We start from the raw sequence: 13,447 nt of genomic DNA, 5'->3' as shown, positions 1-13,447 counted from the left end.
TGGAATTTAGGATGCGTGTGTGTGTGGGGGTGAGTGTGGGTGGGGTGTGTGTGGGGCATAGGGTGTGTGTGTGTGTAGATGTGTAGGGGTGTGTGGGTGTGTGTCTGGGTGTATGTAGATGTGTGTAGGGGTGTGTGTGTATATATGTGTGTTAATGTATTAATATATATATATATATATCCGCGCAGTGGCCCCAGTGGCTGAAGGCTCCGCGTATTCCCCCGTGTCCGGCCGCATTGAAGCCACAAACGCCGGCAGCAAGTGTGTTGGCGGCGGCAGTGAGCGAGGCTGGAGCCGGAAGCGAGTGGCCGGGGCTCGGTGTAAACCCTGGTACAACAGCAAGAGCACTTTGCTGAACACAGTCAGCTGAGCCCGAGTGCCGGGGGCTTTGTGCAGGAAGGAAGTGCAGATGCTGCTTTAACCGAAGGGAGACACAAAGTGCTGGAGTAACTGAGCGGGACGCGCAGCATCTGTGGGGTGAAGGGGCGGGTGGGGTTTGGGGCTGAGACGGGGTTTGTGTAAAACACGGTCCGTGTGTGTCCGCCCGCAGATTGGCAGAAGACCGAGGCGCAGAAGCGGCGGGAACAGCTTCTCCTGGACGAGTTGGTGATTCTGGTGAACAAGAGGGACGCGCTCGTCCGCGACCTGGACGCACAGGAGAAGCAGTGAGTGGCGGGGGGGGGGGGGGAGGTGGGGGGGGGGGGGGGGGGGGGGGGGGGTTGGGTGGGGTGGGGGTGGGGGGGGGGGGGGGGGGGGGGGGGGGGGGGGGGGGGGGGGGGGGGGGGGGCAGAGGGGGGGGGGGGGGAGGGGAGGGGGGGGAGAGGGGGGGGGGGGGGGAGGGGGGGGGGGGGGAGGGGTGGGGGGGGGGGAGGGAGGGGGGGGGGGGGGAGGGGGGGGGGGGGGGGGGGGGCAGGGGGGGGGGGGGAGAGGGGGGGGGGGGGGGGGGGGGGGGGGAGTGGGTGGGGGGGGGGAGGGGGGGGGGGGCAGAGAGTGGGGGGGGGGGCAGGGGAGGGGGGGCAGAGAGAGGGGGGGGGGGGAGGGGGGGACAGAGAGTGGGGGGGGCAGAGAGTGGGGGGGGGGCAGAGAGTGGGGGGGCAGAGAGCAGGGGGGGGGGGCAGAGGTGGGGGGGGGGGAGAGTGGGGGGGGGGCAGAGAGGGGGGGGGGGCAGAGAGTGGGGGGGGGCAGGGGGGGGGGGGGGGCAGAGAGTGGGGGGGGGGCAGAGAGTGGGGGGGCAGAGGGGGGGGGGGGGGCAGAGAGTGGGGGGGGGCAGAGGGTGGGGGGGGGGAGCAGAGAGTGGGGGGGGGGGTGGGGGGCAGAGGGGGGGGGGGGCAGAGAGGGGGGGGGGGGCAGTGGGGGGGGGCAGAGGGGGGGGGGGGGGGCAGAGAGTGGGGGGGGGCAGAGGGTGGGGGGGGGCAGAGGGTGGGGGGGGGCAGAGAGTGGGGGGGGGGGGGGGGGGGGGGGGGGGGCAGGGGGGAGGGCAGTGGGGGGGGGAGGAGTGGGGGGGGGGGGGGGGGGGGGGGGGGGTGGGGGGGGGGGGGGGGAGGGGGGGGGGGGGGGGAGGGTGGGGGGGGGCAGGGGTGGGGGGGGCAGAGGGTGGGGGGGGCAGAGGGTGGGGGGGGGCAGAGGGTGAGGGGGGGGGGCAGAGGAGTGGGGGGGGCAGAGGGGGGGGGGGGCAGAGGGTGGGGGGGGGCAGAGGGTGGGGGGGCAGAGGGGGGGGGGGCAGAGGAGTGGGGGGGGGCAGAGGGGGGGGGGGAGGGGGGGCAGAGGGTGGGGGGGGCAGAGAGAGAGGGGGGGGGCAGAGGTGGGGGGGGGGGAGAGGTGGGGGGGGGCAGAGAGTGGGGGGGGGGGAGAGAGGGGGGGGGGCAGAGAGTGGGGGGGGGAGAGAGGGGGGGGGGGGGGGGGGGGGGGTGGGGAGGGAGGAGGAACAGGGGGGGGGGGGGCAGAGGGTGGGGGGGGCAGAGGGTGGGGGGGGGGGGCTCCAAAGCTGCCGCCTGTAACTCAGACTGAAGAAGGTGCAGGTTGTTTGGGTGAAGCTGGTGCTCGGGATGTCCACGTCTGCTCATCATCTTGTCTGTTCCAGGGCGGAGGAAGAAGACGAACATTTGGAACGAACTCTGGAACAAAACAAAGGCAAGATTGTGAAGAAGGAAGATAAATGCGTGGTTCAGTGAGATGTCAGAGCAGGCCCGAGCTCCTGTCTCACTGCATGAACATTGACGGACACTGGCCCGTCTCCTCCCCCCCCCCCCCCCCCCCGCTCGCTGCTTTTATCAAAGTGTATTTTGTAAAAAAAAATCTGTGATTGTTTTATTTGTATCAGTGTGATGGATCTTAATCGGATATAGTTGGGAAACTGGTTACAAATCTAGCAGAGCTGTTAACTTGTTCCTTGTGGCCAGCTTTACTGTTCACGCTGCTTCCTTCACATAGTCGTCTGCCACTGACTCTGGCATGGATTCCGGATCACAAATGGCGTTGTGTGGCCCGGGATTTGCGGGAACCACCGCAACCACTCCCGCAAACGCCGCGGCTCCCTCTACGACTGCGGTCCCTCTGCGACTGCGGTCCCTCTGCGACTGCGGTCCCTCTACGACTGCGGTCCCTCTGCGACTGCGGTCCCTCTGCGACTGCGGTCCCTCTGCGACTGCGGTCCCGCTACGACTGCGGTCCCGCTACGACTGCGGTCCCTCTACCACTGCGGGTCCCGCTACGACTGCGGTCCCTCTACGACCGCGGGTCCCGCTACGACTGCGGTCCCGCTACGACTGCGGTCCCTCTGCGACTGGGGGTCCCGCTACGACTGCGGTCCCTCTACCACTGCGGGTCCCGCTACGACTGCGGTCCCTCTACGACCGCGGGTCCCGCTACGACTGCGGTCCCTCTGCGACTGCGGGTCCCGCTACGACTGCGGTCCCGCTACGACTGCGGTCCCGCTACGACTGCGGTCCCTCTACGACTGCGGTCCCTCTGCGACTGCGGGTCCCGCTACGACTGCGGTCCCTCTGCGACCGCGGGTCCCGCCTACAGACTTCCAAAACACATCGGACTGTCACATTTCGGCTGCTTCAAGTTTTAAAAGTCTAAAACAAATATGTAAAGCTGTAAATGTCGATGCTTGCTAGTTGCTGCATTTCACAACAGAGAATGTGACCGTTTCATTTGAGTGTCGAGTCGATGGGAATCTGGATGATATAAATATATAAAAAGCAAGATTATACAGAGTGTGATGATGTTCTCTCAAGCTGGTTTTAGTCGCAACTCTAAAGGGCTGATAAACGAGGGCAGATATTCCCAGAACAAGATGCCCGGCTCCTGCTGACCAGAAACATCTTCAGGGCCCAAAATGACCTTCCGCCAAATTGCTGCATAAGTCTGAGGTCGGATGCTGTATGTGGAGAAATATTCCTGTTTATTTATTCCAGGGGCACGAATCTTCAATAAAAAAGTTAACTTTGAAGTGTTTCCTAACGGAGAGATTGCTGTTTGTGCTCACAACTGTGTGAGTTGGTGGCTTGTCGGGCTGATGTAGTCGCGGGTCAGGCAGGAGATGGGACCGGGAATAACCGTGGCTTTAGCTGCCACCATCTCATCTGCTGACGTCGCCTTCAGAACAAGTCTTTCAGCAAATTACATTTTGCTCCCTAAAGGTCAAACTTTCCAATACAATCTTTGAGAAATATCGTCAGATTCGCGCGGTAGATGATTCTCCCGGTAAATATCGCTCTTCCTGTTAACTCGTTGATGAACTAAACTGTGAGCAGTGGGAAAACCTGATTAGAGATTGGGCAACACTCGCTGGTCCAAATGTGTAGGAAGGATCTGGAGACGCTGCAAAGGCAACGCAACTTAAAGATAAAACGCGCATGTACTGCTGGCACCGCCGCCCCCTCGGCCCCTCACTTACAGGTGGGTAACCCGGGTCAGGCTTGTCCAATGTGCTGGTTTAAACTGAATATAAACACAAAAAGCTGGAGTAACTCAGCGGGCCAGGCAGCATCTCTGGAGAGAAGGAATGGGTGACGTTTCAGGCCGAGACCTTTCTTCAGACTTCTGGACAGGTTGTCCCGTTACAGGTGACCCGGGTCAGGCGCGGGTTGTCCCGTTACAGGTAACCCGGGTCAGGCGCGAGTTGTCTAGTCACAGATAACCCGGGTCAGGCGCGGGTTGTCCCGTCACAGGTAACCCGGGTCAGGCGCGGGTTGTCCCGTTACAGGTGACCCGGGTCAGGCGCGGAGGCCACACGAGCTTCATGTCGATGCTTTCAGACCTTGGATATTAAATGCATTCGACCGTGATTGAATAAATTTCAATTAATGTGTTAACATTTTAAACCCGCACCATAAATTATTCTTTATCGTTACTTCGATCATTATTTATTTGAAATAAGGCTAATAAAATGGTATTAGATATTTTGCACACCTTGTTTGCGCTGACTGCTTTTCCGTACACGCGCTTCCCCGGGAGATTGAACTCTTCGCATTCACAATGTGGACCAGGAAACTGAACAAAAGCACAAACGCCAGCTCGCCGCGGTATCAAAGCTTGAAGTTTCAACACCTTGTTTTTCTGCAACTAAACTCATAAACTAGCACTTTTGTTGGAGATAATTTTGTAGATGAGTTAGACCACGCTGCCAATACAGCGGAATGCTGTGCAGAATTTATCTGTCACCCAACTGCAGGTCACAGCGTTATATTTCTATATATTTTATAACCCCGCGCCCACGTTACAATATTCCACCGAACGCCTTATTGTGCCGCGTCCACAACATTGTCCTCAATCCAATCGGCAACATTTTATAGTGAACACCTAATCTGCAATCCCTGCATATTCTGTTCAATAGCTTGATGTGAATATATTGTCCAACCCGGGCTCGCCAACGCCTGTGTTTTTTAGGTTAATGTAGGCCATTCCTCCCCATAAGGGCGGTTTATAAAACAATCTTGCATGGACCATCTGTTTTCACACAAGAGTCTTTGCAATCGCTCGTCTAAAGACACTCGCTCGCCCGCGAATAAATGGAGCGAATAAGTTTAATGTCGCGCCTGTCGTTCTGATACTTTTAAACGGAATTGTTGTGTCTCTCGGCGCCGTTCTTGTTCAGTTTAACGTATTTGGATCTGTCGCCAAAGTACCCGAACCTGCTACTCGCTGCGACCTAAACTCCATGAATGAGTTGGATCCAACGCGGCCTCGTCCCCGTGTCCATTACCGATATATTCTGAATTAAAGGCAGTTTTCTACCAATTAGTCAGCAAAAGTGCACAATATGTTCAAAGCTACGTCGGCCACAGAATCGCAAAGGCGATGTGTATTTAAACTTACCGACCCAAGTAACGGCACATCGAAAACACCCCGGGTATTATAACGACGAATAAAATATAAATCACATGATAAGCGGCGACTCTGTTTTTCAGCCTTACCTGTCAGTAACAAGTGGACACGACAAACACTCACAAAAAAAGGCTAACAAACGTGCAGACTCGCAGTTTGTGAACTTTCGGCGCTTCACCTATGAGTTGTTGAGGACTGGGCTTTGGAAATTGTCACATCTGGACTCTTTGAAGTGTTTAACCGTAGCTCCAGGTGTTGAACGCCGAGATTACAAACCTCTTTTTCACGGAGCCCTTGATATGATTTCAGCAAAATAAACCAAGTGTGGCCGTTACAATCTGCTGCAGAATTTACCCCGTAGTTCGCATTGCCGCCGAGTGTTATTTATTTTGGTCTATGTTGGGGATCAGCCGACTCGGAATCCCGCGGCAGTCTCTGACTTGAAGCTTTGAAGGAACGAGAGTTAAACTTTTCTCGGCCGCCCGCCCGCCCGATCCAAGGCTTTCGTCTCGGCTTCAAGAAAATCCGACTGCAATTTCGGATTAGACAAATACTCTTATTACAAAGGTTAGTGCCACTTGATACCTCCATACTTAACACGGGATGATCATCCCATCTTAAACAGAGTCTTCACTGAATGAAAACCGCCACTAAATTCTTCCTATCTTATGGGGGATTCGCCGCCAAATTAGCATTATCTTTTATTATCGAATTATAATTTTAAAACCTTGGATATTCACAAAAATGTATAGCCAACATTTTTATTCAAACATTAATGCCGAGCACTCGTATTCCACACAGCAACAACTTCACGAATTAGAAATTAACTCGATAATTGGAACAACAATTTTCGCCCAAATGACAGCGAAATATCCCAGTGACAATGGGACATAATCATGGATGAACAATATAACAACTACAACCATGCCGTCTGTACGCATGGTAAATTACCAATGGCCATGTGATCTTGTGTTTTTCTAAAGGCATTAGCATTTTATAAACGATGTCAATGTTAATCCCGAACAATTTCTAATTATTTCGAATGATTGGTTGCATCTCTCCCGCTCATAGTAACGAAATCTTATTATCATGGAAATTCCTTGTTTCCATGTAAAATCATCTTCCTTGAAGTTTTTTCACTTTTCAAATGCAGGAGTGAAAAAAACAAAATTAAAAAAAAAAAACTTCTGCAAACTGCATTTATTGGTGAGTTTGTGCTGAATGGATCGGTGACCTTTTGTTATAAAATATGTTCGTATCGATGACTTTAGTGAGCGAGAGGGAACTCTTGTAAACCCCCTTTGATGAGGTGTTCCATATAATAAAAAATGCGATTGGTCGTCTGTCGGCTATTTACTTTGAACATTAGCTCGCTTTCAGCTCCCGCTTCAATTAGAATGAGTTGATTTTGTGGGGAGCAACAAAAGAATGGGCACAGGCTTATTAAAGTCTTCTGTGGAATCCACCGAACCTTTCAAAAACAGTTAAGGATATTCTGTGCCCTCCATGATATTCTGTTACCGTATTTTATTTGTTCACTAAAGAAAAGTGACGCTTGCAGAGGGCTTTCTTTGATACCTCGCCACCGACGGTACTTGTCCAAATCATTTATTTTCCGCGATGGCGTATTTTTTCTTTTGAGATTTCGATTAAAGGCAGTCCCATTAAACTTTACACTGACTATTCCGAAATGTAATTCTAAGTGGGGATTAGGCCGTCATCAATATTCATGAGAACGTGCAAATTCAAACAAAAACCAAAAAACTCAACACAAATTTCTTTCGGTAATTATTTTGTAAATCGGACTCGAACTTTGCGACAAGGAATCAAAACATATTTAATCTCGTCTGCTGTTAATCGTTAGGAAATGTCGCACATATAAAAACTGTATTTTTATTTGTTGATAAAATTCGTTTAAAACTAAGATAAGTTTAAGATAAGTTTATAATTCAGTTTGAAGGAATATTTAATTGCACCGGATGCGGATCTCTCAGCGGGTATCAAGACTCTTTCTGTGGTGTTTGTAATAAATTAATTTCACAACGAACTTGCGGCTTCTGCAATGTTTATTTAACTGGATTTATTTTGCACCCAGTTCCAGATCTGTTTACATTAATTACACACATTTCTCTGGATAAACCACGCTGCTGATGAACTGCAAAATATCTCTTCACCGGCTGTAAACTTTGCAGTTGCCTGTCAGTGGCGGAGCGGCGACTCGAACCCGCCACCCTTTCCCCAACTCGCCGGGAGCCGGGTTTTGGCCATTGGGGGCGTTGACCGCTTCACCGCATCCACGGTAATATCCTTCCGCATAGAAAGTAGTGCGCGGCGTCAGCGGGGCAAGGCGGCAGGTGATTGGCTTGTCCGGCCCGACGTCAGGTGGTTCCGCCAGGCTGAGGCTTCACATAGAAGCGGGAAGGCGGTGAGTTGGCCCCAGCCCGGCACTCGCTCCACAGCCAGAGACACCTCCGGCCCAGAGACTCCACCACCAGCCCAGCCCGGCACTCGCTCCACAGCCAGAGACACCTCCGGCCCAGAGACTCCACCACCAGCCCAGAGACCCAAACTCCACCACCAGCCCAGAGATCAGCCCAGCCCGGCACTCGCTCCACAGCCAGAGACACCTCCGGCCCAGAGACTCCACCACCAGCCCAGAGACTCCACCACCAGCCCCCAGAGACTCCACCAGCCCAGCCCAGCCCCCGGCACTCGCTCTACCAGCCCCAGCCCCAGAGATCTACAGACACCTCCAGCCCAGAGACTCCAGAGCCCAGCCCTCCTCCTCCCACCAGCCCGGCCCAGAGAGCCCAGTCCGGCACTCGCTCCAGAGCCAGAGCCATAGACATCTCCAACCCAGAGACTCATCCACCAGTCCAGCCCGGTCCAGAGATCAGTCCAACCTCTAGCCCGGCCCGGCCCAGAGATCAACCCAACCCAACTCCAACACTTCTCCAGAGACACGGCCCGCCCAGCCCAGCCTGGCCCGGCCCAGAGTCACCACCACCACCACCACCAGCAGTGCAACACTCGCCCAGAGACCAGACCAGTCCAGCCAGGCGCTGGTGCCCCTTCACATAGAGGCGGTGAGTGGCCCCATCCCGCCACCAGCCCGAGATCAACACAGCCCAGCCCGGCCCAATAAGGCAGCGCCGCTTCATCTAGAGCGGTGAGTGGCCCCGCCCGGAGCCCGCATTCATTCACCCGCCGCCAGCACCCACTCACTCGGGGGCTGCAGCCGAAGAGTAGCCCGGTTCTCGCCCACCCACGGCCCGGACTCGCCCGACCACTGCTCCCTCTACTCCACTCCTGTCTGACTCTTCGGCCGTTCCTCCCCCTCCTAACTTGTTCCTGTTCCATTGCAGACCGGCCCGAGGTGTAGCAGTGTCCCAGCCAGTGCCGGCCGCAGGTGAGTGAGTGAGTGAGTGCGGGTTCCCGGCAAACACTCTGCACTTTTTCCGCAGCTTCTAAACTCGGCTCAACTTGTTCAGATTACTCGGGCGCGGAGGGCCTTGTCGCTGCCGTTTAGTTACACTTTAGGTCGGGCTTTGAATTTTACTTTGTGATAGAATAAGCTCAGCCAACAGCTCCCGGAGTTTCTAAAATCTTCTCATTTTATTTATTTTTCTCTTTCGAAAATGTAACAATTGCAGGACCGAGGGTCGAATAAAAAACTGGAATCCACTTACTGGCTAATTGGAGAGGCGTGTTTACGGGTTTTGTTAATTTATTTTACTGATAAGGTTTGCCTTCAAATTGACTCCCCCGAGGTCTAATCTAAATTGTAATTGACTTCATTTGCACACAGCTATCGCCTTTTAAATGGGAACAGGGGTTTAGCTGGGACCCGTGGAGGTGAAACATTTGGTTTAGGACCCTGTTTGCGAATCGCTGTAATTTCAGCTGCGGATAATTTCCTCTGATGTTATCGGCCCAGTTTTGAGTGTTCGATTAAAATGCCCGCGCTGAATATTCAGTTTGATCTAATTGTTTCTTTAATTAGAAACCTTTTAGGTTGGTGTTGAGAGGGAAACGAGTTGTTTGGAGACGTCGGTCTATAGTGTGATTAACATTTTATTAAAAACGAGGTTAAAACGGTTCAATGCTTCGTTTAATATTTCTTGCAAAAAGTCGGTTTGATCGAAATCGGAGTAAACAATTATTTCTGTTCTCGAAGCGACACTTATTTATTTTTTAGTGTCTTCCCCGAGGACTAATCTGCTTTGTAATTGAGTTTGTTCGCCTTTAAACGAGCTGGTAGATTTATCCAGATCTCTCGAGAAAAGCTTGTCACTAAAAGCTGGAGCACCAGAATGCAAGTGTGAATATAAACCTTCTCAGTGGCAACTCTTCTGTCTAATGTACAGTCTCTAGTTTAAAATATGCTCTTTAATTTCTCCCAAAGTATAATTCTCAATTTTACAAAACGTATGTCGGGTTTGAAAAAATAAATTATTTTAGGAAGGTTTAAGGATATCGGGCACTGAAGCGGAGGAACAAACTCCTGTAATTAACAGGAATTATCTAATTAGTTGGTCGGGACAATTCTGCAATAATCACCCCAAGATTCCTTTACTCGCCAGAACTAACGTCCATTTGTGGGGAATATTTGTACAGAAGTTGGCGGCTGTTCGGTGTAAAATTTCACTTCAAACTAAAACAATTAATGAATTGAATTTTATTTTTTGGGCCGCGAGGAACGTGATCAGGCCAGAGAGACTTTAAATGTTTCAATGGTCACAGTTAAATCTACATTAGTTTGGGCAACTCGGGACAACAGTTTTGCGAGAAGCGTCACCATTGAACGATTTTAACTTTCCCCAAAGTCGTTAATTTTGAATCCACAACTGATTTGTGTCCAATATGCGGAAGCCCTTAAAATAAAATCTCGGCGCAGAAGCTGCTGGTCTTTAGTTGAGGAATATTCGCGGAATTTTAGAGAAGGTTTCCGGGAGAATGTTACCAGATGCCGCTGGTGTTTTGGTAATTTGAGGCCGCGAAATTAAACGTTAAATCACCCGAGCTGCTACCACGAGTTTCGGAATAAATGTGTTAAATTGTTTCATGCGGCCACGACCGGCCTTGGAGGGGAAATGTTGAATAAATCTCTGGTTTTCTCGCAGTGAACGGGAGCGCAGCCCGGCCTCGCGTTTGGACATTCCCGCAACTGAAGATTTGAAGATTTGAAGAGCAGTGTTTTTAGCATGATGTCATATCTCAAACAACCTCCCTACGGCATGAGCGGCCTCGGGCTGAGCGCTTCGGGCATGGACCTTCTGCACACCTCTGTCGGATATCCAGGTGAGAAAAGTTGCTGAACTCGGGAACGTGAATGTGGTTTAGTGTTTGAATCGTAGAGATCTCGTTTTTGAACGGCGGGATTTGCTGGGTTGAGTTGGGTGATTTTCCTATAAGGGGCTGGTGACTGACTGGGGAAAAGTTTCACAATGACTCTGGAAGTTTCAACTTGTGCCCGTTCCAACCACTTGTAGCCACGCCGAGAAAACAGCGGCGAGAACGGACCAACCTTCACCCGCTCCCAGCTCGACGTGTTAGAGTCGCTCTTCGCTAAAACTCGATACCCCGACATCTTCATGAGAGAAGAAGTGGCGTTAAAAATTAACCTGCCCGAGTCGCGAGTCCAGGTGAGGTAAACGCGGAGAGAATTAAGTTGCTATAGTTCTCGCTGTGACAACTGCAGCTGCCGGTGTGGAGCCGGCCCGCGATCACATCTGCAGTGGATTTAGTTGGACACGGTGTTGTTGAACCTGCGGCCGGTTGTAACATTTAATCTCAGATCCCGGCACCGAGTGTAATGTGTTTGTGGATGTGAGCCGCTCTTCTACATTCGATAGTTGGATTATTTTAAATCCTCCTCGACTATTAGACTTACGGCGATTTCATTTGGCGACTGAATTGTTTTCAAAATCACTTCATGTCCCGCGCTCTCGGTGACCTGATTACATTTCATACCGACTTGTAATCTTGGTTCCGTGGTTGTAAATTGACCAGAATTTTTTTTTTTTAAACCACCGCAATGAGTTTCAGAAACACATTTCTAGTTGGGAAGTAATAGGTAACTCGTGGGCCAGGATCTTTAACCCAAGGGGGGATATTATCCAGCGGCCACTCGCATGTACACTCCGCGTACAGGTGTATTTATTGGGGATATGTAGCGAAGGTTCACCAGGTTAATTCCCGGGATGGCGGGACTGATTTATGATGAAAGAATGGGCTGAGAGTTGTGAATCTGTGGGATTCTCTGCCGCAGAAGGCAGTGGAGGCCAAATTCACTGGATGTTTTCACGAGTTACATTTAGCTCTTAGGGCTAAAGGAGTCGGGGGATATGGGGAGAAGGCAGGAACGGGGTACTGATTGTGGACGATCAGCCATGATCACATTGAATGGCGGTGCTGGCTCGAAGGGCCGAATGGCCTACTCCTGCACCTATTTTTTTTCTGCGTTTCGGTGCAAAGATCTTGCTGAATGACAATCGGCTAAAGGGAGAGGACAGTTGAATGACAATGTTGTGTAGCACAAGCTGTTCACCAGATTAAGACCCAGATGTCGCCTCGCGTTGATTCCAATTAAAGCGAGCGAGGGCAGAGACTGGGAATTACAGCCGCTGCTAATACGGGTCTGGACTGGACCGGGCCGGTACTGGGTGTCGGGGGGGATGGGGTTTAACTGGTCCAGGGCCGGGTGGGTGTAACAGAGACGGGGCCGGTGTTGGTAACCTCTAGCTGCTCCTCTCCGGTGACTACAGGTGTGGTTCAAGAACAGACGGGCCAAGTGCCGGCAGCAGCAACAGAGCGGCGGCGGCGGCGGCTCCAAGGCCCGGCCGCCCAAGAAGAAGTGTTCGCCGACACGGGAGAGCAGCGGCTCTGAGAGCAGCGGCCAGTTCACTCCTCCGGCCCCGTCCGTGTCCGGCCCGGCCCCCAGCTCAGCCCTCAACCCGCCCGCATCCATCTGGAGCCCGGCCTCCATCTCCCCCGGTGCCGCTGAGCCGCTGGCGGGCGGTGGCTCTTGTATGCAGCGTTCGTCAGCCGCCGGCTACCCTGTGGCTTATGGACAGGGCGGCGCCTACACGCAGGGGTATCCCGCCTCGTCTCCCTACTTCAGCGGCGTGGACTGCAGCTCGTACCTGGCGCCCATGCACACGCACCACCCGCACCAGCTGGCCGCACCCATGGGTGCCCACACCATGTCCGGGCACCCACTGGGACAAGCAGCCGCCCACCATCACCAGGGATACGCCGCCTTTAACTCGCCCGACTGCCTGGATTACAAAGAGCAAAGCGCGTCCTGGAAACTCAACTTCAACGCGCCCGACTGCCTGGATTACAAAGAGCAGGCCGCGTCCTGGAAGTTTCAAGTCTTATAAATAAATCTGCTTTTACCCGCAAACTATTTACAAACTTGTTGCTTTTCTCCGGCTCCCGCTCGGGCCGCTTTAATTGACAATCAACGTGGTGTCTATTGGACATTGAGTGCTGATGTATGTGTTTCGACTTTGAAAAGGCATCAAATAATGAACAGAAATCTCTGTCTAGTTCCAGCCAGGCCCATGGGGACAGTTTGAAACTGGGAGCCTGGAGGTTGTGTCAGTCGCTGCCTCTCTGTATCTCGTGGGATCCGTTCACATTTAACTCGACTCTAAATAAACGTTCACGACATTTACTTTGCATTTTGCCCCGTGTGAATATGTGGATGTTTTGGCCACTTGACGTGTAGATATTTGCGCGACTGAGGGTCCACTTTGTATCAATTATGTTCGCGCTGGTTTTTGTCGCTAAATGAGGTTATTTTGCGAATTGGTTTAATTCCCATCAAATGCAGTGTTGAAAGTATTTAAGGCATTATATATAATTAAACTCAATTGCGGAGAACCCGTGTGTGCGTTGTTTTATCAAAGAGACGGTTTCTGATGTAGTTCATATGGATCAGACGCAATGGTCGGTGGTCGCGCTCGCCGCGTACAGGTGGGACAGGCCCTTAAAGCGCAAACCGACTTCGCACGGATCCCCCGAATGCGGATCGAATCCGGATCAGTCGCCTGTTGCCCGGATTTGCTGAGGTCGATGTGGCGCCGATAAACCAGCTCATGGACTC

The 13,447-nt window shown here is 52.8% G+C and overlaps 3 protein-coding genes across 3 annotated transcripts in view; all 3 read left to right on the top strand.

The window, feature by feature from the left end:
- ehbp1 (EH domain binding protein 1) overlaps positions 1–3,461 on the top strand; it is a 373,177-nt gene extending 369,716 nt beyond the window's left edge. The window contains exons 25-26 of the mRNA XM_055638879.1: positions 551–665; positions 2,081–3,461. Of these exons, the coding sequence (XP_055494854.1) occupies positions 551–665; positions 2,081–2,171 (206 nt within the window). The 3' untranslated portion in view covers positions 2,172–3,461. The remainder of the gene's footprint in view (positions 1–550; positions 666–2,080) is intronic.
- The window catches only part of mdh1ab (malate dehydrogenase 1Ab, NAD (soluble)), a 259,183-nt gene that overhangs the window by 76,170 nt on the left and 169,566 nt on the right, over positions 1–13,447 (top strand). The window lies entirely within an intron of this gene.
- otx1 (orthodenticle homeobox 1) lies at positions 3,603–13,224 on the top strand. The gene is given in 6 exon segments (XM_055638878.1): positions 3,603–7,759; positions 8,700–8,743; positions 10,458–10,635; positions 10,827–10,858; positions 10,860–10,979; positions 12,102–13,224. Coding segments are annotated over 4 exon segments (867 nt in total). The 5' UTR covers positions 3,603–7,759; positions 8,700–8,743; positions 10,458–10,538; the 3' UTR covers positions 12,720–13,224.

This window comes from Leucoraja erinacea, chromosome 8 (genome assembly GCF_028641065.1).
Source record: "Leucoraja erinacea ecotype New England chromosome 8, Leri_hhj_1, whole genome shotgun sequence".
Lineage (NCBI taxonomy): Eukaryota > Metazoa > Chordata > Chondrichthyes > Rajiformes > Rajidae > Leucoraja > Leucoraja erinaceus.
This window is presented reverse-complemented; position numbering and strand designations above follow the sequence as displayed.